General features: G+C 40.5%; 2 protein-coding genes across 3 annotated transcripts in view; both read right to left on the bottom strand.

The window, feature by feature from the left end:
- Positions 1 to 12,091: 12,091 nt before the first annotated feature.
- The window catches only part of LOC131187968 (protein AHNAK2-like), a 62,403-nt gene continuing 46,916 nt past the window's right edge, over positions 12,092 to 27,578 (bottom strand). For both annotated transcript variants that reach the window (XM_058162837.1, XM_058162838.1), the window contains exons 6-8: positions 27,230 to 27,411; positions 20,180 to 24,932; positions 12,092 to 17,470 (exon numbers count right to left, since the gene is read on the bottom strand). In XM_058162837.1, coding sequence (XP_058018820.1) covers positions 13,845 to 17,470; positions 20,180 to 24,932; positions 27,230 to 27,411 — 8,561 coding nt within the window. In that variant the 3' untranslated portion in view covers positions 12,092 to 13,844. The remainder of the gene's footprint in view (positions 17,471 to 20,179; positions 24,933 to 27,229; positions 27,412 to 27,578) is intronic.
- On the bottom strand, positions 17,481 to 18,779 carry LOC131187970 (protein AHNAK2-like). The gene is made up of 2 exons (XM_058162839.1): positions 18,763 to 18,779; positions 17,481 to 18,541 (listed from the first exon to the last, which is right to left on the bottom strand). The coding sequence occupies exons 1-2, from the start codon at positions 18,766 to 18,768 to the stop codon at positions 18,185 to 18,187; spliced, it is 363 nt and encodes a 120-aa protein (XP_058018822.1). The 5' UTR covers positions 18,769 to 18,779; the 3' UTR covers positions 17,481 to 18,184.

The following is a 27,578-nucleotide window of genomic DNA, read 5'->3' as shown; positions in this document are numbered from 1 at the left end:
CCCCTGGGAACAAAAGGGTCAGTTGCGAGGTCTGCAGGTGTCTGTCTCAAAAACTCTGTCGGCCGGGGAAAAACGTCTTGTTGAGGCCTCACTGTTGATTGGTTTTCCCCATCGGTGGCCAGGCGACGCCTTAGTTGATTAATGTGGCGTCTCCAGATGCGGCCGTCTGCCAGTTGGACCCTATAAGAATACGGCCCAGATAAGTGAACCACGTTCCCAGGTAGCCACTTCTCCGTTCCCCCAAAACACTGTGCATATACTGGATCCCCCAGGGTAAACTGCCTAGTCTGGCCCCCCAGTCCTGGAACCCGTTCAGGCGTATAAGAGGGGTGTAGCCTATCCAGTATGGTTCTAAGACGGCGGCCCATCAGCAATTCTGCGGGAGTCTGGTTTGTCAGTTGGCATGGGTAGTGTGTTGGGCCAGCAAATACTGATTGACTTTCTGCTGCCAATCAGAAGTGCCCAATCGTCCCAACGCTTCCTTTGCTGACCGTGACGGCTCGTTCTGCAAGGCCGTTTCCGGCCGGGTGGAACGGCGCCACGGGAGCATGTCTGATGCCCAAACTCGCTAAATACACTTGAAATGCTGCCGCAGAAAATTGGGGCCCATTATCCGTTACCATAACATCTGGCAGCCCATGGGTAGTGAACAGTTTGTCTAATATTCTAATAACGGACTCAGCCGTGGTGGAGGTCATTAGGAACAACTCCACCCACTTAGAGTAAGCATCCACTATAATGATAAACGTCCGTCCTTGGAAGGGGCCAGCGAGATCTACGTGGATCCTTGCCCATGGCCCTCTGGGTGTCTCCCAGTCTTGGACCGGAGCCCCAGGGGGCGCCGCCCGGGACAACTGACAAGTGTGACATCGACCTACCCATGTCTCTATTTCCTGGTCTAATTTTGGCCACCACACGTAGCTTCGTCCCAGGGCCTTCATGCGTCCTATCCCCGGGTGAGCTGCATGTAGGCACGTTAGTATTTGTGGCCTTAGGGACACTGGAACTACGACCCGGCTACCCCATAATAAACAACCGGCTTGGGTAGACAGCTCGTTCCGCCTGCGACTGTAGGGTAGGTATTCTGGTTGCACCTCTCGATCCGGCCAACCCCTGCGAACCCAATCCAAGACTTGCGCCACCACGGAGTCCTTCCTCGACTCCCTGCAGATATCTCGTGCAGAGGGCGGGCAGCCGGACTCTTCTATCAGGAGAACGGGCCAGGACGGGGCCGGGTCAGAAATTGAGATGGGCAAGGGACAACGACTCAGTGCGTCAGCATGGCTAATATCCCTTCCTGGTCTATGTAATAGCCGATACGAATAGGCTGCCAGGAACTCAATCCAGCGTGACATTCGGGGGGACAAAATTTGGGAGATGGCCTGTCACCGCCAGCAACCCCAAAAGGCTTATGGTCTGTGATCAGCAAAAAAACGACCATTCAGGTAACCATGGAAACGCTTGATACCCGCTACTATTGCAAGCGCCTCTCTATCCAGCTGACTGTAGTTGCGTTCAGCTGAGGAAAGGGTGCGTGAGTAAAATGCCAAAGGAGCTTCTCTTCCGTTTGGAAGAATATGACTAAGGACAGCCCCAACGCCGCAGGGCGAGGCATCACAGGTTAACGACAAAGGTAGGCGCTCATCGTATTGTACTAACACGGCGGATGAAGTGAGGAGCTGTTTGACAGCAGCAAAAGATGCTGCTGCATTCCAGTCCCAGACCCAAGGTGCCTCAGCGTCTAACAGGCGGTGGAGTGGCTCTGCGATGGTGGCCTTATGGGGCAAAAATATCGCGTAGAAATTTAGAAGCCCCAAGAATGATTGGAGTTCTGCCTTATTAGATGGCGTAGGGGCATTCTGGATTGCTGCTATTTTGGTGGCCGTGGGGTGGATGCCCTGAGCATCCACTAAAAACCCCAGGAATTCTACTTGGGGTACTCCTATTTTGCACTTGCCCTTTTTTAGTTTTAATCCGGCTCTTGAACGGACTAATACTTCCCTTACTTTGGTGACCAATTCGGGCATGTCAATGGCGAAATCAATCGTCATCAAAGTAAGGGACGACCCCTGGAATCCCCTGGAGCAAGCGTTCCATGAGACTCTGGAAGATTCCTGGGGCGACACTAACTCAATTGGAGTCGTGTGCATTTGAAAGCACCCGGTGCGTGGCGATAGTCTGCGCTAATGCAGTCTCATCATCCACGGAAGCTGTTGATACGCTTGGGCCATATCTAATTTGGCAAACACACGGCCCGCCCAGGAGTGTAAGAGGTGTTGGACCACCGGCAGTGGATAAGGATTATGCTGAAGAGCTTTGTTGATCGTTCCTTATAGTCCGCACAGATCCTCACGGATCCGTCGGGCTTAAGGGAATTACGATAGGTGTTTCCCATTTTGAGTGGTCTATTGGAACCAATACCCTTGCTCTATCAATTTATCCAGCTGTTCATCCACCTTGGGCCTCAAGGCCAAAGGAACTCGCCTCGGTTTGAGGCGAATGGGTGTAACCTGTGGGTCTAAACTTAGGGAAATAGGAGGTCCTTTGTATTTACCCAGATGTTCGTCAAAAACATCAGCGAACTCTATAGCCAATTGGGAAGACCCTCCCGGCTGGTGTAGTGGATCCCGGTAACATTCAGATCTAGGGCAGCAAACCAATCTAACCCCAAAAGGCAGGGTAGGTCACTCTTAACAACAATAAGGGGCAGTCGGCCATCAAAGTTACGATATGATACCCTGAAGGTACCAACTCCCATCGTTGGAATTGCCCCCCCTTGATAGTCACGTAAGATGACAGAGCAGGGTTGCAACCCGGTCTTGGAGACATTTGGCAAAATGCGTTTCAACGTGGTCCAGGAGATAAGCGAACGGGATGACCCTGTATCCACTTCCATGGTGCACGGTGCTCCTTCTAGACGAACGGAGATGTACAATTTATTAGCTGGACCTACGGGAAAAGCGTAGTTAACGAAGACTTCCTCCTCACAATGGGCCACAGCGGAAGAATTCCCTCGGCGTGGAGTTTGTGGCCGGAATCCTCCCCGCGGCTTGGCCGGTTGGCGGGCAGGTCCTTGGGTTGGCATGGTGGCCCTGCAGACCCTGGCCAGGTGACCGCGCCTCCCGCAGCGACGGCAAACGGCCGTCCTGAATCTACAGTCATCCCTGGCATGGTCGCCGCCGCAACCTAGGCATTGGGAGGTCGGGTAATAAGTCATGGGGCCGCTCTGCCGTCTAGGTGTCATGTTAAGGCGACGGACATCCTCGTCATCCTCTGGGAACCCGTCTGGAACGGAGTCCCCATAATTCACAAACAGTGGCTGTCCACTGCTTGCCGGTCTCATTTGGGCACGCTGGAGCTCAGCGGAAGACCTCTCTGCCATCTCAGCTGCTTCTGCCTCTTCTACAGCAGACTTGAGGGGTAAATCCTTCGCCAGTAAACGGCGCTGGAGCTTTAAGTCCTTGAGGCCGTATACAAATTGATCCAGTAACATGTTCTCGAGGGCCTCAAAACCGCAGTGGAGAGCGGCAGCTCGCAGCGAAGCGACAAAGTTGGTGACAGTCTGTCCCTCCGTTTGCATGCAGCGACGAAAGGCATGTCGCTGGGCAATTTGGCACGGCGCTGGGGCGTAATGTGCCCGCAGTTTCTCTATTAAAGTGTCCCAGGAGAGATCGGATACCGGTTGTGGAAAAGCAAGGGTACGTGCCGTTGAGAAAACGTCGCTGCCGCAAGAACTCAAAAAATATCCAAGCTTCCTGGCCGGGGGAAGGTCAGATAAATTATTAGCAAGGAGAAAACATCCGAAACGTTCAACATACACGTCCCACAATTCAGCTGACGGGACGAATGGCGAAAAAATCGGCAAATTGTTCGCCATGAGGAAGCTGTGAGGTGACAGATCCTAACGTGAATGGCACAATAACCCAATTTCGAGCGGCAAAAAACTCGGGTTGGCGTTCCCAAACCTTCGTCGCCAGTATAAAATATTAAGAGGACTTACAGACCGCCAGTTCAAACAGACCTCTCCTTTATTCACGAACAACAGGAAGGGTAAAATACACGGCTCTAACGGAGCTATAATACACAGAACTGAACTGAATAACCGCTGACAGACTTCAGCACCCTGGCTAGCTAGCTGTCAAAACGCCAGCCAATAGGAACTCCCTCGGTTTCCCGCTCTTTCGGTTGCCGGCGCTTCAAACACTCTGATTGGTCGTGAGTCATCCTGGCTGCAACCGGTCGTAGGTGTGAGGACACAACAACCAAAATAAATGGTTATTTTATATCATTTTATCACAAATTTGCTATTATAAATCATTCTCATACCAGGCTTATACAAAGTTAGAGGCCTGAGCTAATCTCTTTGGAGGCTTCAGGTTGGGAAAGGTAAGAAATACACACCTGTTTGAATCTATAGGAACAGATTTTCTTTTTAAGGTTCCAAACATCTTTCTGACTATAAAATGCTGGATAGCAAAGGAAGGAAGAAATAAATAAATCCATAGCAAGCAAGAGAAGGATTAGAGAATTGCTGCTGCTCTCGTCTTCCACCATTCACTCACCTGATGTGAGCTTGGAGTAAACATTTTTAGGAGCCAAAACAACAACATCCCTATGGAAGGGGTGGGGGTGGAATAGAAACATGCTAGAAGGAACTGCAAGACTGCTCTGCTTCTCCCAAAACTCCCATGAGAGCTTTATATGATACATAGAGGCACAACATTGCATATTGAATGAAATAAAATAGGACAATTAAAGAATCTCGGAGAAAAAACCCTTTGGTGGATACAATCTTGAATAAGACTACTGCATGCTGCAGAATTTAGTTTTCAGGTTCCATTGGGTGATCATTGTTGCCTTTTTCCTCACCTTAGTCTCTTCATCTCTAGCAGTCTCCTTGAACTTCCATTGAATTTCAAAATTCCTAGATTACTGCCTGCCTTTCCTTCTCTGTCTCCAGCAGTGGTTTAGGATCTATGCGAAAATGATCTGCAAGATTAGATCAGTAGAGAAAGTCCTATTCTGCTAGGTCAGACCTAGGCATTTTATGGGCCTGAGCCATATCTGGCCCTTTGACTCTCCTTATCCGGCCAGCATGAGGTCAATTGGAAGTTAGAAAATAAAATGTAAATAAGTAAGCTGCAGGGAGTGGGAGAAGCAGCTTCTTTAGGCGGCCAGCAAGAGAAATCTTTTCTGCACCTGCAGCAGAAGAGCAGGAGCCAGGCTGAGGCAAAGGAGGCAAAGCTTCATGCTCCCTCCTCCCTCAACACATGGGTGACACTGGCAGCAGAATTAAGTTCAGCTTATTGGTTTGGTCCTCCACAACAATCTCATGTGGCTCCTTTAGAGAATTCGTTTCCCATGCCTGTGCCAGGTGGAAAATTTATCAATGAATGGCAAGAGTTGCCCCTCCTCCCCTTCAGCACAAAAAAGTTGGCATGAAATCTGTGTGGCCTGCCATCCCACACAAGCAGGATTTTTCCTCCACTAAAAAGCATGCCAAATGTGTCTTAACTAAAGACAGCAGGATAAAATGGCTTGACTGCGTGCGTGTAACTTTTCTGCTGAACAGGCCTGGTATGTATCAGAATGGCCTTAATCACTAGCTTTCATTATTATCTAATAATGATTACTTCCTCGTTGTAAAGGGGAAATAGTTTTAAACGTTTAAATCAGCCTTCCGATAGTTGCCAAGAGATGTGGTTTGATCTATAGGCCCTGTAGAGGCCTGAGTTGGGGCTAATTTCCAAGATGGTGCGCATTTTACTGTATGTTAATGGGTCATTGAGAACTCTTGGTGAAGGTGAGTTTTCTCTTGAGAAGGCCTGAATTAGGAAACAGGAGGCCCTCATTATGGAACAAAGAAGACTTTCCAGATTCAGCCCCAATATCTACACTTATGAATGTATCTTGTTTTGGACATGTTGAGAAAGAAACTTGTATTTAGGATTTTGGAGGACTCTCTGTTGGTAAGCAAAGATACAGCAGGAGAAAGCTGTGTGTTATAAATCTTTGTACCCATCCAACCCACTGCCTCAGCTGCCCTAAGTTTTATTTTATGTTTTTTAAAAAAGGGCAGTTAGTATTTGAAAGCAAAGTGCTAGCCTCTAGCATTAATGTTGTTTTAAAAATGGGTCTCATAGTCATTGTTACAAAAACATGACTGCAGCGCAGGTCTTTGTTTAGACTGTGCAGTGTTTACCTAAATTGAAAATGGGGGTGTAAAATTGATAAAAAATATAAAGGCATGGTAAGAAGAAGTGATTGAGAAGAACTTCAGCTACCCTGTTTCCCCCAAAATAAGACATCCCCTGATAAGAAGCCCAATCGGGCTTTTGAGCATATGGCAATAAGGCCTAGTGCTTATTTCAGGGTTCAAAAAAATATAAGACAGAGTCTTATTTTCGGGGAAACACGGTATTTGCTTTTGGATAAATGAGTGTTTTATAATTGACCAAACTTGCCATGCCAGTCACTGAGAATAGGCAAGTCACCTCTGTGACACACATTTTGTGAGTGTATCAATAAAATCATTTCAGCAGTGCCCTGGCATATGCAAACACGATCTGCTCTTGATTTTGATCTTGAATGGACCAATGACTCATTATAAGCAAGGATGTGAAAAGGATAAGGCTCATTCATATAACACAATTGAATTAGTTCAGATCAGTGTGAAGTCTGTCTAGGCTGAACAGGCCGTTTGAGATTGTAGACATTCTGCTCTAGTCCCAAAATCTGTTTATTTTAAATGATTTAAAGAGCCACCCATTTCACATTAATGACTCTGGATGACATACAGAGGTTAATTGATCCTATCCTGCTCCTTGAACACTGGCAAAGCTATTCAGCCAATTCTTTTCCTAGTCCTTAAACTTAAAATGTTGATGTCCAACAGCACATGAAATGGGATGTCTGTCCATTTTTATAGGCAATTTAAATACTGGCAATTTTTATAGGTAGCTAGGATGCAAAGCATGCAGGGAGACTATAATTTCTAGCCCCACATCTTGTTTTTATTAGTATTTTATTTTAATTTTATTGCCAGAATGAGAGAAAAATAAATAAATGGTGATGCAATTTGAATAGGTTTGGGGAAGTTTAATATTTTTCATTCATGCCCCATTCATGGTTTCTTCCCCTATGCAGGGATGGAGGAATCTAAAGGAAAATGGACATACTTTTTTTTGGTAATGTTAGGATTCCTCTGAGAGTATCTTGAAATATGTAATAGTAATTAAATGTGTTCTAGGCTTCACTTTCTTCATTTTGTCCAGATGGTTGCACCTTTGATCTTGTAGCCATTTTTTATATGATGCAGAAAAATGTACATATGTCTCTATTATGGAATATTTTTCTAGCAGCCATTTCAGGCATCCTTCAAGGTGTCAGAGGTATCACTAAATCTGAACATAGGTCCTCGGATAATATGAATAAAATGGATCTCTCCCACCAATTAGTTTGTATGGATTGTATCACTACTGACTAGGAATGGGAGCAAAAAATGACTATTTTTTTTATAGAAAACTAGCATGTTATGGAGAAAGCAAACTCAGTATCGGTGTGGAAATATTTTTGTGGAAGTATTTTTTAATGGGAGGATCAAATCTGGATCAAGTCAAGCCTCACCTGAAGCGATATACTCCAAAGATAGATTTATCACCTCAGGAATAATTAAGCCCAGTTCCAATTCAATTAATAATACCGACTTGCCTTATAGATCTGCAGTATAGATTACTAAGAAAGCATGATTAAATAGAAGTATGCAAAGCACTTGAATGAAGATTACATATTAATAAAGCATGTTTCTTTTAACTATTAAACAAGCTGTACTGAACATAGTTCCTACCTGTAAATGTGTGTAAAGCATTGCTGCTTTACTGTGAAATATTTAACAAGTTTAAGAGAGGCACATAGTAAAACACTTCATTCATGTGGCTATCCAAGAAATGAAGTGTGATCATCTCTCTCAAAAATTGTGTTGTAAGCCACCCTAATGGCCATATCTAGTCCTTCTTGGCTATTCTTTAAAAAAAAAAGAGAGAGTTGGGTATGGTTAGAATTTGCACAGGAGGCTACCAAGCTATCCCAGGGCTATAGATTGGGAAGTTGAGAAAACATTTTAGAAGGAAATCATGATCATGGCAATGGCAAAGCACTTTTTTTTTGCTGCCAAGTAAAATATGTGGATGGGTGCATTAGGTGGTGTATACTTCAAATGTGATTTGGAAAAAGTGCTTGGCCTTCAGGTAAATATTGCACTGAGCTGTTCATTCAAATAACCTGACCTTTTTCAGGTTTCCATATAACCCTGAAAGATTCAGTTTCTCCAGGGAATCTGCTCCTTAAAATTAAGGTGACTTTTGCTGGGTAAAATGAAGATATATGAAATAGATCATAATTCTTTAATGAATACCAGAGAGCTGTTTTTATAATACCTAGTGCCAAGCACATCCTCTAAGTCTTTTTTAAAGTAGAGCCCTTTGTCACCTTTTAGTCACAAGAAAACAAATTTGACTACAGGGAGACTTGGATATGTGTGTTTATAATGTTTGTGTGTAACATTTTAAACCCTCCCCCCAAATAAATATAACTTATGAGTATAACTCATAAAATCATCTGCTACAATGTCCTTCCTGTCGAAGACTACTTCAGCATCAACCACAACAATACACGAGCACACAATAGATTTAAACTTAAAGTGAACCGCTCCAATCTTGATTGTAGAAAATATGACTTCAGTAACAAGAGTTGTTAATGCCTGGAATGCACTACCTGACTCTGTGGTCTCATGATCATCCCAAAATCCCCAAAGCTTTAACCAAAGACTGTCTACTGTTGACCTCACCCCATTCCTAAGAGGTTTGTAAGGGGCGTGCATAAGAGCACCAGTGTGCCTACTGTTCCTGTCCTAATGTTCCCTTTGGTTGTATTCAATTTGTATGGTTATTTCATGCTTATACTTATATATATTGTTGTGTTTGACAAAATAAATAAAAAAAACGAAGTAAGTAAAAGAGTAAAACTTTTATTCTGAAATTGCAGGATCCATTTTGGGTTGGTCACTGGGACCAGAGGTTTAGTCATTCTTAAACCATTAAATTGCTCTTTTTTTTAGGACATTTTTTCCCAGTATTCAGCTATAATATGCCTGCCTAAAACTTGAATACAATTATTCTATTATTCCTTTATAAAGGGTTTTGATCACATGGTTGTGATTGCCATCTTGACCTTTTTGAACTCTTCCTCAGATGCTGCTTATATTCTGTACTTTGGGGCGAGAGAGAATTGCCCTTCATTTATTCTGTCTGGTATGCTTCAAATATTTTCTGAATGTTGATGAGTTTAACATGTTTCCCTTGTTATTTCTTCTGAAACACATTTCAGTTCAGTATCTAGTAAATAGACGAGGTAGATATCTTTGATTTTGTTTGATAACTGTTTTTCTTGGGATTTCTTTGTGTTCTTCTTGTTTTTGTTATACTTGTATAGAGCTTTCTTTAATCAGACTTTCACATACCGTTACACATATCTCTTCTTCATTTTCTCTGCTGAATTTTATAGCTGTGCTTCGAAGTGGTAGCTGCTTAAGAATGCTCATTTCACTTAACCAAAATCATATAGTGATAATTGCAGCAGGCCGATATGGTGTAATTAAGCCAAAATCTAGGTTAAAATTCCAGCTACCTATGGAAGTTTCTGAGTGACTATGGTCAGTTAATCTCTTTCAGCATAACAGCCCTCATAGGCAATAAAATGATGGAAGGCACACTAGAGAGATTCCTTTATATTCTTTGAGTTCCCAACAGAAAGTTGTGGAAGGACTGTGATAAATAAGACAATTTTTTAAATAAAGAAGCTGTGGACTGTGCTCTTTTGGGGGCTATGTAAATGCATGCTACAATATTGTACTCTTTTATTTTATATAGTTTCTAAGCACTTCAAAGTCTAGCCTGAAGAATACTTCACCATCAGTGCAGGCATGGGACTTATTGCAAAACAGTCAACAGGTTCTTCAAAGAAAAAAATCTAATAATATAGGAGTAATTAGTCCTATATTACTAAGTGAGACTGGAATTCTAAATAAATTCTAAATACTGCATAAATATGGAAAATCTTACTGAGCAGAAGGAATATGCTTGGAAAGATGGAATTTAAACTGTAAAATGAAATTATTTCTAATGAAAATTTACTCATAAATTTGCTGTGTGTTGAATTTAAATTAACATCAGATGGAAAGTGCTTTATTTCATGGAAGTAAATTTCATCATAGAGGTTTTATGATGCCTTTCAAGTTGTTTTTTGCACCCGCATTTAACATTGTGTATAAGGGGTTGACTGGAAGTTTTAAAAGAACATGTATGAATTGGCAGATGGATTAGGATACTTGGTTCATGATACCCACCGCTAAATAAAGTGCTTTTCTATAGTGTGGTATTTTTAGTCTGGTCTGTGACCTAATTGCAAAGGAACAAAGCTGAATTTTATACCACATCCAGATTTCAAATATGTATATGAAATAAGAATTTTAAACTTAAATAATTCTTTAGAAATCTTTGGCTCTATCATTGCAAATTGCAGCGTAGAAATCAAAGCCTATTATTTAAATAGGTTAAAGCCCTGTGTTATTTGCCAAATACCACAAAATGGCAATGTTTGAGAAATGTCTTGCTTCAGTCACCTGAGTGCTCTTTAAATGAAAAGCTGTGCTAAGTAAAGCACCAAGGCAGAATTACTATAGAATAATTTAAAGTCTCGATTGCCTAAAAAAGATTAGAATTAGAAATTCAATAGGAATGTTTCTTTAATTAATGAAATATAGCTTCAGACGAGAGCATATTAACTCATCGTAGTACTCCATTTTGGTATGAACATGCTTTGCAGAGGACAAAAAAGAAGTAAAAGTAGCTAACAAACAAAATTAAGAGTAGGAAATAAGAAACAAAGGCAACATAGCTAAAACTAGCTTATACTAACTCCATTCATTGCATATCTCTGTATCCTTCTACCTCTACTTCCTGTAAAATGCATCATGTTTTCCCTTCATTTCTTTAAACTGCCCACCTTCTTCAGGATATTATCAAATACACCCAACTACAACTTTCTTGGACTTCCCTTTATTTTGGTCCCTTCACTCTTTCTTCACTTAGTTGTTCCGTAATTTGATTTATTCCTTCTAGAAGACTAAACTATCTCAATGTTCTATAAACTGGTCAGTTTTGTTTTCACTCCACATTGATTCATTTGTAATTATCTCTTTTATTTTATTTTTATTCATTTGTAATTATCTCTTCTAGTTTTACCATCTTAAATACTTCATTCCCATTGAATATTCCATAATTCAAGCCTATTTACTTAATCATTTGTTTTCTCTAAACAAATACAAATGCAACAAGCTTTCTTTTTTCCTCAGTGTATGGTTGAAATGTGAAACTGTTTTGTATATGAACACTTTCCATATTTTGCTTGTTAGCTTTTTAATCAGAATTCTGCCAGATTATAGCACCTTCCAATTGTCAGATATAGATGCAGTCTACAGATACAGTAAAGAAGTTTTACTCCCATCCATATTTTAACATTTCTTGTTATATCTTTGCAGCCTCACCACTTTTTGACACTTGAACAGTATTTGATATCTTTTTCATCACTTTTTCTTTAACACTAATATATGTTGCAATATTCATTTTCATTCCATTCTTCAACATATTCTATTATTGTCATACCCATGCATATCTAAATTACTCCTGCTAGCAATTTCTCACTTTATTTTCATTTCAAATAATAATAATTCAAATAATTTCATCTCTTCTGAAGCCAGGCCTCAATTAGCAATGGCCCCAATTAAAAACTGTTTGCAACTACAATTATTTATGGTAGTAAACAGTAGTGTTTACAGTAGGGGAAGACTTGGAAAGAAAATCTGAATAGGCAACTCTTAACCAATGCAGAGTCTTCTCAAAGACCTTTGAAAACACAGGGGGCTTTCATACCATCAGTGGAGATGATATTGTGGAATTTTAAAAATATGGCTTCCATTTGAAATCTCTCTGGGGTATATTGCTTCTCTTCACAAACACACTAGGAGTCCTGACCCTATGACTCAAGCATAGGTTTATTTAAGACTTCCAGCATTGTCAGATAAGCACATCCTCATGTAGTTAAGATAGTATTACTTTGTAATCAAGTGATTATCACAATACAAACAATACTGCTTTTATTTCCATATTGGCAGCATAACCAGAATATATTCTACATTCTTGTCATAAATTAGTATAATTTTTAAATAGGTACTGTATGTATTTGTTAGCTATATATTTATAAAAAAGAAATCATATAATCTGAATTCCAATAATAACTGTACATCTCCAAGAAACCTTTAAAACCATGTGCACTTGTCCTCTTCTATTTATACTTTGTAGTTCAAAGATGACACCACACACTATTCTTGTCTTCTCAGGTTATTTGAATTCCAATTTATAATCATATCACACTGAAGTACTTGACATTAGACCCCTTTATTTAGGACCTCCATCTTGATTAATTCAAAAGATTCTTTTTATTAAGGTAGAATGACCTTATGAATCTTGTCTTTTAGTGATTAAAAGTGTTAAAATTAAAATAGGGGAAATTCACACTATTACTTGGCAGTAATATGATGTTGTAAACTGAATGCATTATCATTATATCGTATGAAGAATGTTATTTTTATTGTATCTGATAAGAATCTAGAGAAGCAGGAAAGCATTAAATTCTTGCTTAGCATATTGGAAAACTCCTCAATTGTGGCAACAAGGGAGTGGATATTGACTTCTAGGCACACAGTTGATCATGAGATGGAGCACCAACAAAGATCTAAATATATTAGCATTAAGATTCTTGATTTTAAAGACAATTCAAAAGCAGTTTGAATTAGATAGGCTGCTCTGGTAAATGCTTAGGATATATCTATCAATTGGAAGCTTTGTCAGCACAATATAATGGAAAATATGGCACTAAGTCACCACAGGCAATAACTTAGATTTATAATAGATACACAATTGCTGTAGCTCCCAATAAATTCACCTGAACTGTGGATAAAATGATGGGCTTTATTTACTAAGCATGCTATTGAATTAACTCATTTTCTTGGCTTATAGGTTGGGTTCACATCACATGCCAATTAGAAAAAAAATTAAATTTAAAACTAATCAAATTTAGGATGTGCAAACCCAGCTGTTATATTTTTGACTGCCTCAATTAATTGTATTGGGTGAAAAAAGTCTCAAAAGACTAACTTTTATAAGATTTACATTCTTACTTCCATTTATCTAGTTTACTTAGACTCAGTAGTCTAAGAATGATGTTTTTAATAAGATAGCAGCATAAATGTAGTTAAAAAAATCTTAAAAAGGAGAAATATATTTCTATTTCTCTCAGCACTAATTTCTTATTACTTTTTGCAAATAATCCCACACAAATTCACTGTAATTTTCAGAACAGTATATTTAATCTCTCGCTTTGCTTTGGTTTCTCTAAAATAGCAAAAGAATATCTTTACAGAAATTAGCAGACAGTATCTTGGTTGGTTTCACTGGAACTATGTATATCTTTAATCAACAGTAGGGTCCATCATCTGTCTGGATTTTCTTATACATGTATTTCATACTGTAGGTAATACTTGTTTCTGTGAAGACATGAAAGACTATTCCTTGAACTTATAAACACTATTGCAATATAAAGTATAAAGATCATTTTAAGGTAGCATTCTATTTATTTTGCTGAAATGAAGGCAATATTAATTTTTGATTTTTTAAAAATACTTTTCTAGATGATATTATATTTTTATTTATATGGAGGGAGAAACAATTTTATTTTGATGAGTCTTCAGGAGTGTGTTTGGGTTCGGCTTTCCCTTTCTCTAAGAGGATCAGTTCAGTTCTTGCTGAAGATGAAACAATGGGCTCTGATGTTATATCACCTGAGGTTTCATTTTCTTCTTTCTCTTTGAGTGATAAGGTTTCCTGAGCATCAAAGAAAGTTTCATTTTTGTCTGTTGGACTTTCTTCACCCTTTCCTTCTTTTGAATCTGTTTCCTTTTCTTTGCCCACTTCCTTGGTCTTTTTTGTTGGAGATGAAAAACCTAATTTAGGAAATTTAAACCATCCTGTTTTTTCAGTTTCTTTGGAAGTATCACTGTCTAACTTCGATGAATCATCAGGCTGAACTTTTGGTTGAGCTTCAGGTTTTGAATCTGATGTTGTGTCATCCGTAGTGGGAGAAAACCCAATACTTGGAAACCAAAGTTTAAATCTACCAGATCTCTTACTATCTTTTTCATCTGTGACCTCATCTGTGCTACTTGTAAATGCCATTTCCTCGGTAGTTTCTATAGCAGATTTAGATATCTCTATTAGCTCAGAGTGACTCTCTTTAAATTCACTAGAAGACTGTATGTCAACTGTGAAGGATTTAAGCGTTGTCAGTGTTGCAGCAGCAGATGTTCCTTCAATATATTCATAAGTTATATCCTTATCTTTATCAGATGGTTTCACTTCACTCAAACCAGCCTTTTGTGTTGCTTCTCCTGTACCTGAAAGTTGATGATCCTTATCCTCAAATATTTCACCCATACATTTTGTAGAAGATAACTTGACTGGTACATCTAAACTCACATGTGATTCTTGGATTTTCACTTTGAGAAGCGAAAATCCAAGGGCAGCAGTTTTAACTTCTGATGGAGGAATCTCAGATTCTTTTACTATTTGAGTGGAAAAAGATTCCTGTATTTCAGTATCATCACCATAGCCAAAGGTAGATTTACTTTCCATCTTTATTTCTTTACTTTCAGTGATTGATCCTTTAACCTGCACTGGTGCACTTGAACTAAATGGATCATCAGGCTGAAGTTTAATTTCAAGTGGTGCTCTTTGAATATCTGGCTCCTTCAGTGTTGTAATTTTAGCGACTGACTTTTGAACATTACTGTCCATAGTCTCTATTTTCTCTTTAAGAAATTCAGCACTGAATTCCTTTGGCACTTGTTTATGCACATACACTGTTGTATCCACAAAAGAAGAGTCTGTAGATTGGAATTTACTTCCAACTTGTGGTCTCTGAATGGCAGGTTCAGATAGTGTTGTAATTCTGACTTTTGATTTCTGAATATCATCTCCTTTTTCTTCAGGAAACATAGTCTTGAACTGCAATTGAGAAATATCAGCAGCAGCTGTATCCTTTATATCCATTGTCTCTTCTGAAGTCAGTTTTTCTCCTTCAGAAATTCTGTGTGTGAACTTGAGCATTTTGAATTTGGGCATTTGGAAACTTTCTTCTGCATCTCCAGGTTTTTTATCCTGAACTTGGATTCCTGATGTTTCTTCCTCGGGTCTAACTAATGACACCTCAGTCTGCATTTTTGGTGAATCAACCTGAATGTCTATACCCTGAGATTTACTGCGCAAGTTGGCAAATTTTGGTATCTTGAATTTAGATGCTTTTGTTTTACTTGTTTTCTCTTTCTCTTCTGCTTTCACTTCACCTTCTTTAGGCAAATCTTTTTCAAAGCCCTCAACTGGGAAATCAATTATTTCAAAGTCTTCATCAGTGACTGAAACATCCATTTTAACTTTGGAAAGAGAAACAGCAGGCTCTTCTAGGTCAGATTCAATACCGGGAACAATGGCACTGCTCTTTGTGGTAGACCATCCAAACAAAGGTACACTGAATGTTGGCATTTTGAATATACTTTCTTTTCCCTGAGAATCCTTTTTGGGTGACTTCTTTTCAGTCCCTATCTCTTCAGGTTGTGTATCAAGGCTTTGCAAAGGTTCTGGATCTTTAATAGTAGCATCCGTTTTCTTTCCCATAGTAATTTCAGCAGATGGTATCTCAGCCACTGCCATAGTGTCTGGTATGACTTTGGGTTGCTGAATGGTCATCTCACTTTTAGGGATGTTTCTATCAATATCCATCTTTGGGATAGTGCCAATGAACTCAGTTTGAGAACTTTGTCCTTCTTCACTATCTTTAACTATACCAGCATGCATTTTGGGGTCCAGGTCACTAGGTTTCCTGCCAATTTTTTCTGAGGACTGCAAAAAACTGCCGTCACCCACTAATTGGTCAGTGGTAGACTGCTGTTCTTTCTGCACTCTAACATCCTCTTGAGGAAGCGTGACTTTTTGTTCTGAGATGTTTTTTTCACTGTCAAGTTCCCCTGAGATGGTTACAACTTCAGGAGATCTTACTTCAACTTGTAATTCAGTAACATGAGCTTCTCCAGTGATGTCTTCAGTTTCAGCATCACTTTTTTTTGCCTTTGAAGTTCGACCAAATGAAGGCATTTTGAATTTGGGCATTTTAAACCAACTCTGAGATTCCTCAGTCTGAATTTCGTCAGAAATTCCTTCATCACTTTTAACTTGTAAGGGTTGAGCTTTTCCACCAAGTTCATCAGATTCTGTAGTCATTTGAAGCTGAGAGGCATCTGATTCAGGTTTTGATAAAGTGATTCCACTGCCTGGCAGATCTGAAATCTCACTTTCTAACAGATCTGAAATGCCAAACTTTGGCATTTTCAGTTTTGGCATCCTAAACTCCCCCTCTGTACCATCAAATTTCATACTTGCACTGTCCATACAAATGTCACCTTTGAACTCTGTTTCTAAACATTCCTGTTCCAACGAACCTTTTGCCATGGACACCTTAATATCAGTTTTGGGTAAGCTGATATCTGTATCTGTCTGGAATGTTTTGATTTCTTTGATTTCACCTTTCAGCATTTTTACACTTATTTCTGTTTCTTCTACTTTTCTTGTCGTAAAACTGTTTTCTATGTCAGGTATTTGCACCAAAGCTCCACCACCTTCCACTACTATATCTACCTCTGCTTTTGGTAGCTTTGTCTTAGACAGTGAGATTTTGGGCATAATTAAATGAGGTCTTTTTACTTGATCTTTTTTGGTGGCTATGTCTACATTTCCATCAATATGAACGCCTTCATCTTCCAAAAGAGTTACTTTTGGTTCTGTGCCTGTATCATCTGATACTATGCCAAGATGAGATTCTTCCAGAGGTTCTTTTATATTTGTTTTAAGGCTTGCTTCCTTTTTAGGGGACCAGCTCAATGAGGGCAATTTGAATTTTGGCATTTTGAAATGACCTTTTTCTTCTCCATCTAAACTTCCTCTCTTAGTTATCTGTCCCTTAGCTTCTGGCTCCTTAGCTGCACCATGTAAATCCTGAGTGCTTACCTCTGACTGTGTGACAGAAATATCAACAGATGGTATGCCTACTGCTGCAGTCTTCACATCAGCTCTAATAATTTGGGGCATTTTTATTTTCTGTTCCAAAACATCCTTTTTTTCACCAAGTACATCAGACTCCATTTCAAATGTTGTAGCTTCCACTGCAATATCAATAATATCCGTTGTTGTTTTCAGCTGGGGAACATCAACATCCTTGGATAGGCCAACAGAAATATCTGGAACTTTTCCTTTAGAAAATGAGATCCCAGAGTTAGCCATTTGAAATTTTACCTTTTAATTTTCTTATATACAACTTTAGGTTTTAATTTTAATTTCTATTCCACTTACAAATATTTCAGTCTTTCTACTTTAATTCCCAATACTTTCATTTTAGGAACCTTGATTCCTGCTACTGATTTATCATTTCTGTCATCAACATCATCTGGTTATAACTCTCATTTTAAGAACTGACATTGAGTGAAGGAATTAAGACTGTAGGTAAACTGATTTCCATATCTACTGTAGAAGCTTTAATTGCTAATCTAAAATTTTCTCTGCTTGGAACCTTAACTTTGGTCATTTTAATACTTTTTTATATCATTGTCAATGATTTCTTTATCTAATGTTTCTTGTGAAATATCTTTTTCTTCTTTAGAAACAGACACTGTCATGTCATTATTCAGTGACAGCATATAGGTATTTCAGCTTTATAATCTTTCATTTTTGGCAAACTAGAATGAAGCCTTCTAATAGTCATTTTCTCTATAGTCAGTTTTAATTAAAAATTCTATTCTTTCGTTTAAACTGTAAATGAGGGATCTTCTCTGCTTGCATTAATAGCAGTGAAACCACTAGTTTCTTTCTTGAAGTCCAACTAAGGAAAAGTTGAATTTTGGCATCTTAAGTTTATTTTTTCTCTTATGTCAATTAATTTCATTTTTTATATTATTGCTGCTTAAATCTTAGCACCTGATTATGTAATATAAAATATCTTCAGATGGAAGGGTGATGTCAGTCTCAACCTTTGGCAGGGAGATCCCTACTTCTGGCCCTTTGAGCTTGGGGACCTTGACGCTAGGCACCTTCAGTTCAGGCATTTTGATTTTGCCCGCATCTCCAATCTCCACGTCCAAACTAGGGGCATCTACCTCCACTTTTGGAAGCTTAAGTTCGGTCCCAAGCTCAGCAGAGGGCAGTGTCACTTCTGCTTTGAGTTCTGTCTTTGGCAGCTCTGCTTCCACAGGAGGAACGCTGATTTCTGCCTCTGGGACACCTTTCCCTTTGGGCATTGAAATTCCAAATTTGGGCATATGGAACTTCCTATCCCGCTTTCCACCTTAACATCGGGGCCCTGCACAGAAACCTTTCCAGAAGGAGCCTCAAAGTCTATTTCAGGAGCTTTGAGTTCTGTCTTTGGCAGCTCTGCTTCCACAGAAGGTATGCTGATTTCTGCCTCTGGGACACCTTTCCCTTTGGGCATTGAAATTCCAAATTTGGGCATATGGAACTTGGACATTTGGAACTTGGGCATATGGAACTTGGGCATTTGGAACTTCCTATCCCGCTTTCCACCTTAACATCGGGGCCCTGCACAGAAACCTTTCCAGAAGGAGCCTCAAAGTCTATTTCAGGAGCTTTGAGTTCTGTCTTTGGCAGCTCTGCTTCCACAGAAGGAACGCTGATTTCTGCCTCTGGGACACCCTTCCCTTTGGGCATTGAAATTCCAAACTTGGGCATATGGAACTTGGGCATTTGGAATTTGGGCATATGGAACTTGGGCATTTGGAACTTCCTATCCCCGCTTTCCAATTTAACATCGGGGCCCTGCACAGAAACCTTTCCAGAAGGAGCCTCAACGTCTACTTCAGGAGCTTTGAGTTCCAGGCTGGCTGAGCCCGTGGGAATCTTTACTTCTGGTGCTGATATGGTAACATCTCTTCCCTTCACCTCAGGTTTCTCAACGTGGAGCTCAACTTCAGGAAGAGAAACGTCCACTTTAGGCATACTGACATCCACATCCACTTTGGGGCCCTTGATGTCTGGTTTGGAGAATCCCATGCTGGGCATTTTGAATTTTGGCATTTTGAACTTACCCCCCCCCCTCACTTTCCATCTTAACCTTGTCCCCCCCCCCCCAAAAAAAAAAAACCTTTGCCAAAAGGAGACTATACTTTTAAGTCAGGCATTTTCAGTTCCATGATCACCTGGAATCTCTACATCAGATGCTGAAAAACTAATGCCAGCCCTGAATTCTAATATCTTCAACTGAGATTTGGTTGATGTCCAGGTTGACCTGGGCCCAGTGGTGGGATTCAAATAATTTAACAACCGGTTCTCTGCCTTCATGATTTCTTCCAACAATCAGTTCGGCAAACTGCTTGGAATGTTAACAACCGGTTCTCCCAAAGTGGTGCGAACTGGCTGAATCCCACCACTGCCTGGGCCCCTTTCTAGTTTGGATAATTCCATGCTGGATATCTTGAATTTGGGCATGGGAATTTTCATCTCATTTCCCTCAATTATGCTTTCAGCCTCCACTACTAATATTGGCCTTGATTTTTTGGAGTAGGGAGTGAGGAATCCATTTTCCTTTGAGAAGGAAGATACTTGACTCAATTTATGACAGGGAGATCTTTACTTCTGGAGATTTCAGCTTGGGCACTTTGATGCTAGCCATCTTGATTCCAGACATTTTGCTTTCACCCTCCTCTCTTAGCACCATACCCAGGTTGGCCTCCTCAATTTCCACTTCTGGCAGTTTTTCAGCTTCAGGTTCATCAACTAGGATTTCAGATTATATGCTTTGGGGTGGTCTGCTTCTATGGAAGGTAGGGACACTCCTCTCTGTGTAACACTTTTCCCCTTGGTAAGGAAAATTCCCAGCAAGGGCATTTGAGCCTTTGAACTTACTACCCCACCACCAAGATCAAAAGTTCTCCTCTGTACAACAATCTTACCTGAAGAAGCTTGTACTTCTACATCGGGAGCTTGCAGCTCCACCGTGACTGGGACCCATGGAATCTTTACTTCAGGGGCAGCTATTCTGATGTCGCCCTCGAATTCATCTTTCTTGAGCTGGGGTTTTGTAGTGCTGACCTCAACTTTTGGAAGAGAGGTGTGTACATCAGGCATGCTGGCATCTGAATCTATTTTTGGGCCCTTGATATCAGATTTGGAGAATCCCATACTGGGCATCTTGAACTTTGGCATGTGTATCTTCAGTCCTCCCCCATCGATGGTGCCTTCACCCTCTGGCAATTTTACAGCCGCTGCGCCATCAGACACTTCAGCTTTTCCTTTGGGAAGGGTGATGTCAGTCTCAACCTTTGGCAGGGAGATCCCTACTTCTGGCCCTTTGAGCTTGGGGACCTTGACGCTAGGCAACTTCACTTCAGGCATTTTGATTTTGCTCGCATCTCCAATTTGCACATCCAAGCTAGGGACATCTACCTCCACTTTTGGAAGCTTATGATCGGTCTCAAGCTCTGAAGAGGGCAATGTGATTTCCATTTTAAGTCCTGTTTTGGGGAGGTCTCCTTCCATGGAAGGTATGCTGATTTCTGCCTCTGGGACACCTTTCCCTTTGGGCAATGAAATTCCAAATTTGGGCATATGGAACTTGGGCATTTGGAACTTCCTATCCCCGCTTTCCAATTTAACATCGGGGCCCTGCACAGAACGAGCCTCTATGTCTACTTCAGGAGCTTTCAGTTCTGTCTTTGGCAGCTCTGCTTCCACAGAAGGTATGCTGATTTCTGCCTCTGGGACACCTTTCCCTTTGGGCATTGAAATTCCAAATTTGGGCATATGGAACTTGGGCATATGGAACTTCCTATCCCCGCTTTCCACCTTAACATCGGGGCCCTGCACAGAAACCTTTCCAGAAGGAGCCTCAACGTCTACTTCAGGAGCTTTGAGTTCCAGGCTGGCTGAGCCCGTGGGAATCTTTACTTCTGGTGCTGATATGGTAACATCTCTTCCCTTCACCTCAGGTTTCTCAATGTGGAGCACAGCTTTGGGAAGAGAAACGTCCACTTTAGGCATACTGACATCCACATCAATTTTTGGGCCCTTGATGTCTGGTTTGGAGAATCCCATGCTGGGCATCTTGAACTTTGGCTTGTGTATCTTCAGTCCGCCTCCATCGATGGTTCCTTCAGCCTCTGGTAATTTTATGGCTGCTGCTGCATCAGACATTTCAGCTTTTCTTTTGGGAAGGGTGATGTCAGTCTCAACCTTTGGCAGGGAGATCCCTACTTCTGGCCCTTTGAGCTTGGGGACCTTGACGCTAGGCACCTTCACTTCAGGCATTTTGATTTTGCCTGCATCTCCAATCTCCACGTCCAAACTAGGGGCATCTACCTCCACTTTTGGAAGTTTAAGATCGGTCTCAAGCTCAGCAGAGGGCAGTGTCACTTCCGCTTTCAATTCTGTCTTTGGCAGCTCTGCTTCCACAGAAGGTATGCTGATTTCTGCCTCTGGGACACCTTTCCCTTTGGGCATTGAAATTCCAAATTTGGGCATATGGAACTTGGGCATTTGGAACTTCCTATCCCCGCTTTCCAATTTAACATCGGGGCCCTGCACAGAAACCTTTCCAGAAGGAGCCTCAAAGTCTATTTCAGGAGCTTTGAATTCCAGGCTGGCTGAGCCCCTGGGAATCTTCACTTCTGGTGCTGATATGGTAACATCTTCTCCCTTCACCTCAGGTTTCTCAATGTGGAGCTCAACTTCAGGAATAGAAACGTCCACTTTAGGTATACTGACATCCACATCGACTTTGGGGCCCTTGATGTCTGGTTTGGAGAATCCCATGCTGGGCATCTTGAACTTTGGCATGTGTATCTTCAGTCCTCCCCCATCGATGGTGCCTTCACCCTCTGGCAATTTTACAGCCCCTGCGCCATCAGACACTTCAGCTTTTCCTTTGGGAAGGGTGATGTCAGTCTCAACCTTTGGCAGGGAGATCCCTACTTCTGGCCCTTTGAGCTTGGGGACCTTGACGCTAGGCAACTTCACTTCAGGCATTTTGATTTTGCTCGCATCTCCAATTTGCACATCCAAGCTAGGGACATCTACCTCCACTTTTGGAAGCTTAAGATCGGTCTCAAACTCAACAGAGGGCAATGTCACTTCCGCTTTGAGTTCTGTCTTTGGCAGCTCTGCTTCCACAGAAGGAACGCTGATTTCTGCCTCTGGGACACCTTTCCCTTTCGGCACTGATATTCCAAATTTGGGCATATGGAACTTGGGCATTTGGAACTTCCTATCCCCGCTCTCCAGCTTAATGTCAGGGCCCTGCACAGAACGAGCCTCTATGTCTACTTCAGGAGTTTTGAGTTCCAGGCTGGCTAAGCCCGTGGGAATCTTTATGTCTGGTGCTGATATGGTAACATCTCCTCCCTTCACCTCAGGTTTCTCAATGTGGAGCACAGCTTTGGGAAGAGAAACGTCCACTTTAGGCATACTGACATCCACATCAACTTTGGGGCCCTTGTTGTCTGGTTTGGAGAATCCCATGCTGGGCATCTTGAACTTTGGCTTGTGTATCTTCAGTCCGCCTCCATCGATTGTTCCTTCAGCCTCTGGTAATTTTATAGCTGCTGCTGCATCAGACACTTCAGCTTTTCTTTTGGGAAGGGTGATGTCAGTCTCAACCTTTGGCAGGGAGATCCCTACTTCTGGCCCTTTGAGCTTGGGGACCTTGACGCTAGGCACCTTCACTTCAGGCATTTTGATTTTACCCTTATCTCCAATCTCCACGTCCAAACTAGGGGCATCTACCTCCACTTTTGGAAGCTTAAGATCGGTCTCAAGCTCAGCAGAGGGCAGTGTCACTTCCGCTTTCAATTCTGTCTTTGGCAGCTCTGCTTCCACAGAAGGTATGCTGATTTCTGCCTCTGGGACACCTTTCCCTTTGGGCATTGAAATTCCAAATTTGGGCATATGGAACTTGGGCATTTGGAACTTCCTATCCCCGCTTTCCAGCGTAACATCGGGGCCCTGCACAGAAACCTTTCCAGAAGAAGCCTCAACGTCTACTTCAGGAGCTTTGAGTTCCAGGCTGGCCAAGCCTGTGGGAATCTTCACTTCTGGTGCTGATATGGTAATATCTCCTTTCTTCACCTCAGGTTTCTTGACATGGAGCTCAACTTCAGGATGAGAAACATCCACCTTAGGCATACTGACATCCATATCGATTTTGGGGCCCTTGATGTCTAGTTTGGAAAATCCCATGCTGGGCATCTTGAACTTTGGCTTGTGTATCTTCAATCCTCCCCCATCGATGGTGCCTTCAGCCTCTGGCAATTTTACAGCCGCTACGCCATCAGACATGTCAGCTTTGGGAAAGGTGACATCAGCTTCAACCTTTGGCAGGGAGATCCCTACTTCTGGTGTTTTGAGTTTGGCGACCTTGACGCTAGGCATCTTCAGTGCAGGCATTTTGATTTTGACCTTCTCTCCTATTTCCACATCCAGACTGGGGGCCTCTATCTCCACTTCTGTCAACTTAATGTCAGTTTCAATCTCTTCAGTTTTGAGTTCCGTTTTCAGTCCAGTTTTTGGGAAGTCTGTTTCCATGGAAGATATGGAAAGTTCTCCCTGTGGGATACCTTTCCGTTTGGGAAGTGATACCCTAAAGCTGGGCATTTGTAATTTTAACATTTTGAACTTAGTTTCGTCATCTTCCAGTGTAATGGCTGAGCCATCTGCAGGAATTTCATCTGATGTAATATTTGTTTCTTGGTCTGACGTTTTCAATTCCAAAATTCCATAGCCTGCTCTTGACTTTATGTCAAATTCTGAAATGTTTATATTGGCAGTAATTTCTCCCATTTTAAGCTCAGGTTTGGTAGCCTTCTGGTCATCTTTGGGAATGGAGAAATCCATTTTAGGTATTTTGATATCCATCTCAACTTTGGGAGCTTCAGTTTGTGGTAAGGCATACTTGCTAGCAATATTTGTTTCTTTTCCTTTTTCCTCTTTCTGATATTGGGTTTCAATTTGTAATTTTGAATCTTTTTGCTTTTTTTTCTTCATTTTTGGAATATTTTGTGAAACTTTGATCTGAGAGTCTGCAATGTCTTTTGTTTGAATTACTGCTGTTTTCATCTGTGTTGCTGCAATTGTAGGTTCTGGTTTTGTAAATTCTATATTGGATTTTAATTTCTTCTCTTTGGATTTTGTAAGAGTTAGTTCAACATCAGGATATTTTCTTGTATGTTGTGGTGCATCTGATACATCTCTTTTTGGCTCTTTTTCTTTTGGTTTTCTGTCTACATCTAATAAAGTATACTCTCTTGTCATTGTATCTGAGAGTTCCACAGCAGTACCATTCTCATATTCTTTGAATGGATTTATTTCATATGGTTCTTGTTTACTTTTGTGCATCTTAAATCCAATAGTTGGAAACTTTAGTTTCTTTTGGCTTTGTTTTTTAATTTTTCCATGAATTTCTTCTGGCTGGAATTGTGATTCTGTATCTGTGCTTGTAGGAGAAACATCTGGAATTCCATGTTCATAGGCATCTGATGTACTTCGAGATCTTCTGTGTCCCAAAATCTTCTTTCCCTTAATGGACTGGAATTTTGGCCACGAAAGTCTATCCTTTTTGGTTCTTTTTGGTCTTCCCACTCTTTGTTTTACAATTAAGTTTGTTTTATCTTCCTCTGAAATTGTCTTCTCAGATATTTCCATTGTATCCATTCCCTGGGGAGAAAAAATTTAAAATGAATATGTTTGTTTAGGAAAAAATGTATGTAGAGTATTATTTATATCATTTTATTTTTTTATTACAAGGATTAGGTAAAGGTAAAGGTTCCCCTTGCACATATGTGCTAGTCGTTCCTGACTGTAAGGGGCGGTGCTCATCTCCGTTTCAAAGCCAAAGAGCCAGCGCTGTCCAAAGACATCTCCATGGTCATGTGGCTGGCATGACAAAACACCAAAGGCGCACGGAATTCTGTTACTTTCCCACCAAAGGTGGTCCCTATTTTACTACTTTCATTTTTCATGTGCTTTTGAACTGCTAGGTTGGTAGAAGCTGGGACAAGCTCACCCCGTTACGCAGCATTAGGGATTCGAACCGCTGAACTGCCGACCTTTCGAACAACAAGCTCAGCGACTTAGCCACTGAGCCACCTTATCCCATTAATTACAAGGATTATAGTATACCATAATCAACTCCCCAAATATATTGAATTAAAATAAATACCATTTCTGGAAACAATTATGGGCATCAGGAATAAAATATTTTTTTAAAAATATGATTTAAAAATTTGCTTATTCAGAACGATCTTTCATCTGAGGCTTAGTAAAATACCAACTACTGTGTTTCTGAAGATCACATTGGAAAGGCCCATCCAAATATCTGGTAGAATACTATTCGAGAGAAGGCCTCTTGACTAATGATTAAGGGCATACTTCTGTAGCATCCATAGATACAAGAGCTCTCTACTTGATGTTCCTAGGTGGGCAGTTGTTTTGAGGGGACAGCACATTTACAGTGTTATACAAACTGTATACTCACTACTTTACACTGTAGCCAAGTGTCATTTCTTCAGTGTTGTCACATGAAAAGATATACTTAAATATTTACAAAATGTGAGGGGGTGTACTCACTTCTGTGATATACTGTATATTGCAACTGTACCAACGTTATATAGAAATATTCACAATAGAGGACTGGACCATGAATATTATAGAACTTGCAGAACTTGCTAAATTGATTTCTTTTATTAGGAAAGGGCTAATTACGCCTTTTATAAAAGACTGGAAACTCTTTATAGAGTTTTTGCTGAAAATGCATAAAAATGAAATGGTAAATTCTAGATTTACTGATTAAAAAGGGCTATATATGAGAAGGGAACTATATTGTTATTTTGAAAGTGGGAAATGGTACCAGATATTAGTATAACTATTGTAAAAAAAGATTGGAAGTCACTTCTTTAAGTTATTTCCCCTCCCTTTTTTTTTCCTTCGCTTTCTACTGCTTGCAACATTTTTTTCTTCATCTTTATTCCTTTCCAACCCCTTCTTCAATACTTTTTCATGTTTATCTTTTATCTTTGTAAAAATTCTTCAATAATTTTTGGACATATTATGCGGCTGGAATTGTGCAAATTCAATTTCTGATCACAGACTCTATTACTTTCCATAGGTAGTACTAATGATTGCTGTAATGTGTTTTTATAAAAATTATTTTGTAAAGTTATTCTTTCTTTGTTAAATTTATATTGAGAATTGAGTTGCCTTACTTTCAAATAATTCCTGAGCAGAAAAACAGCAGATCAAGAGCAAATGGAGTGGTTTTAGATTAGTTATTTTTTATCATCTAAATTTTAAGAATATAGTGCTTAGAAGAAAATTGCAATCAATTCAATTAAAATAATTTATATAAGAAATTCTCCACGCAGCCTGACTTTGGAAAACCCTGTATTTTCTTTGTATTTATTCTAGAGAAGAACCAGGACCTAAGCAAGCCACCTGTCCTCAAAATTTTGCCTCAAAATTTTATTTCCCTGTGGGTAGGGTGGGGAAACTTTTTGAAAAGTTCTAAAATTACTTCACTAATGGATAGATTTTCATTATGTACAGCTTAATCCATAGTATAATGCAAGAACACAGCTGCACTAGAAGGATATCTGCAAGAGGGACCTAAAGGCCCTGGGAATGGACATTAACAATTGGGAAACCTTGACCTTTGATCGTTCAGCTTGGAGGCTAAAGATGCAGCATGGCCTTCTCCAATTTGAAGAGACACTTGTTCGGCAGGCTGAGGCAAAGAGGCAGTCCCGGAACCAGCGAAATCTGGGGGCTGGGCAGGGACCAGAATGTATCTGCCCTCAGTGTGGAAGGGATTGCCATTCTCAAATTGGCCTTTTTAGTCACACCAGATGCTGTTTTAGGACCTCTTTCCAGAGCACGATACCTCTTTTTAGAGCACAATACCATAGTCTTTTGAGGCTGAAGGTTGCCAATGCATTAATTCAAGAACAATACATTACCTGACTTAATTTTTCCTTTTTGGACTGTGTTGCAGAATATATTGCTTCCAGCTCATCTTTCCCAACAAGTTTTCTTTTAAGATTGAACTGTATTTTGTATGGTTCAGAATACTGTAGTATTTTAAGTGCATCTTCATATTTGATATTATCAAAAAAGATTGTGGCACTCAACAGCTGATCACCTAGAAAACAGAAACAAGGCTTTCAGACTATCAGATAAATCCCTCAGTTCCTTGTCTAAATTTGCAAGGTATAACACTTTTTATTCACTTTTTAGAAGTATATACAAGTTGTCCTCAACTTAAAAGCATAACCGAGCCCAGAATTATGTTGTAAATTACACTGGTCA

This window comes from Ahaetulla prasina, chromosome 1 (assembly GCF_028640845.1).
Source record: "Ahaetulla prasina isolate Xishuangbanna chromosome 1, ASM2864084v1, whole genome shotgun sequence".
NCBI lineage: Eukaryota > Metazoa > Chordata > Lepidosauria > Squamata > Colubridae > Ahaetulla > Ahaetulla prasina.
Note: the sequence above shows the minus strand (reverse complement) of the source record. Positions and strands in the feature narration are given on the sequence as shown.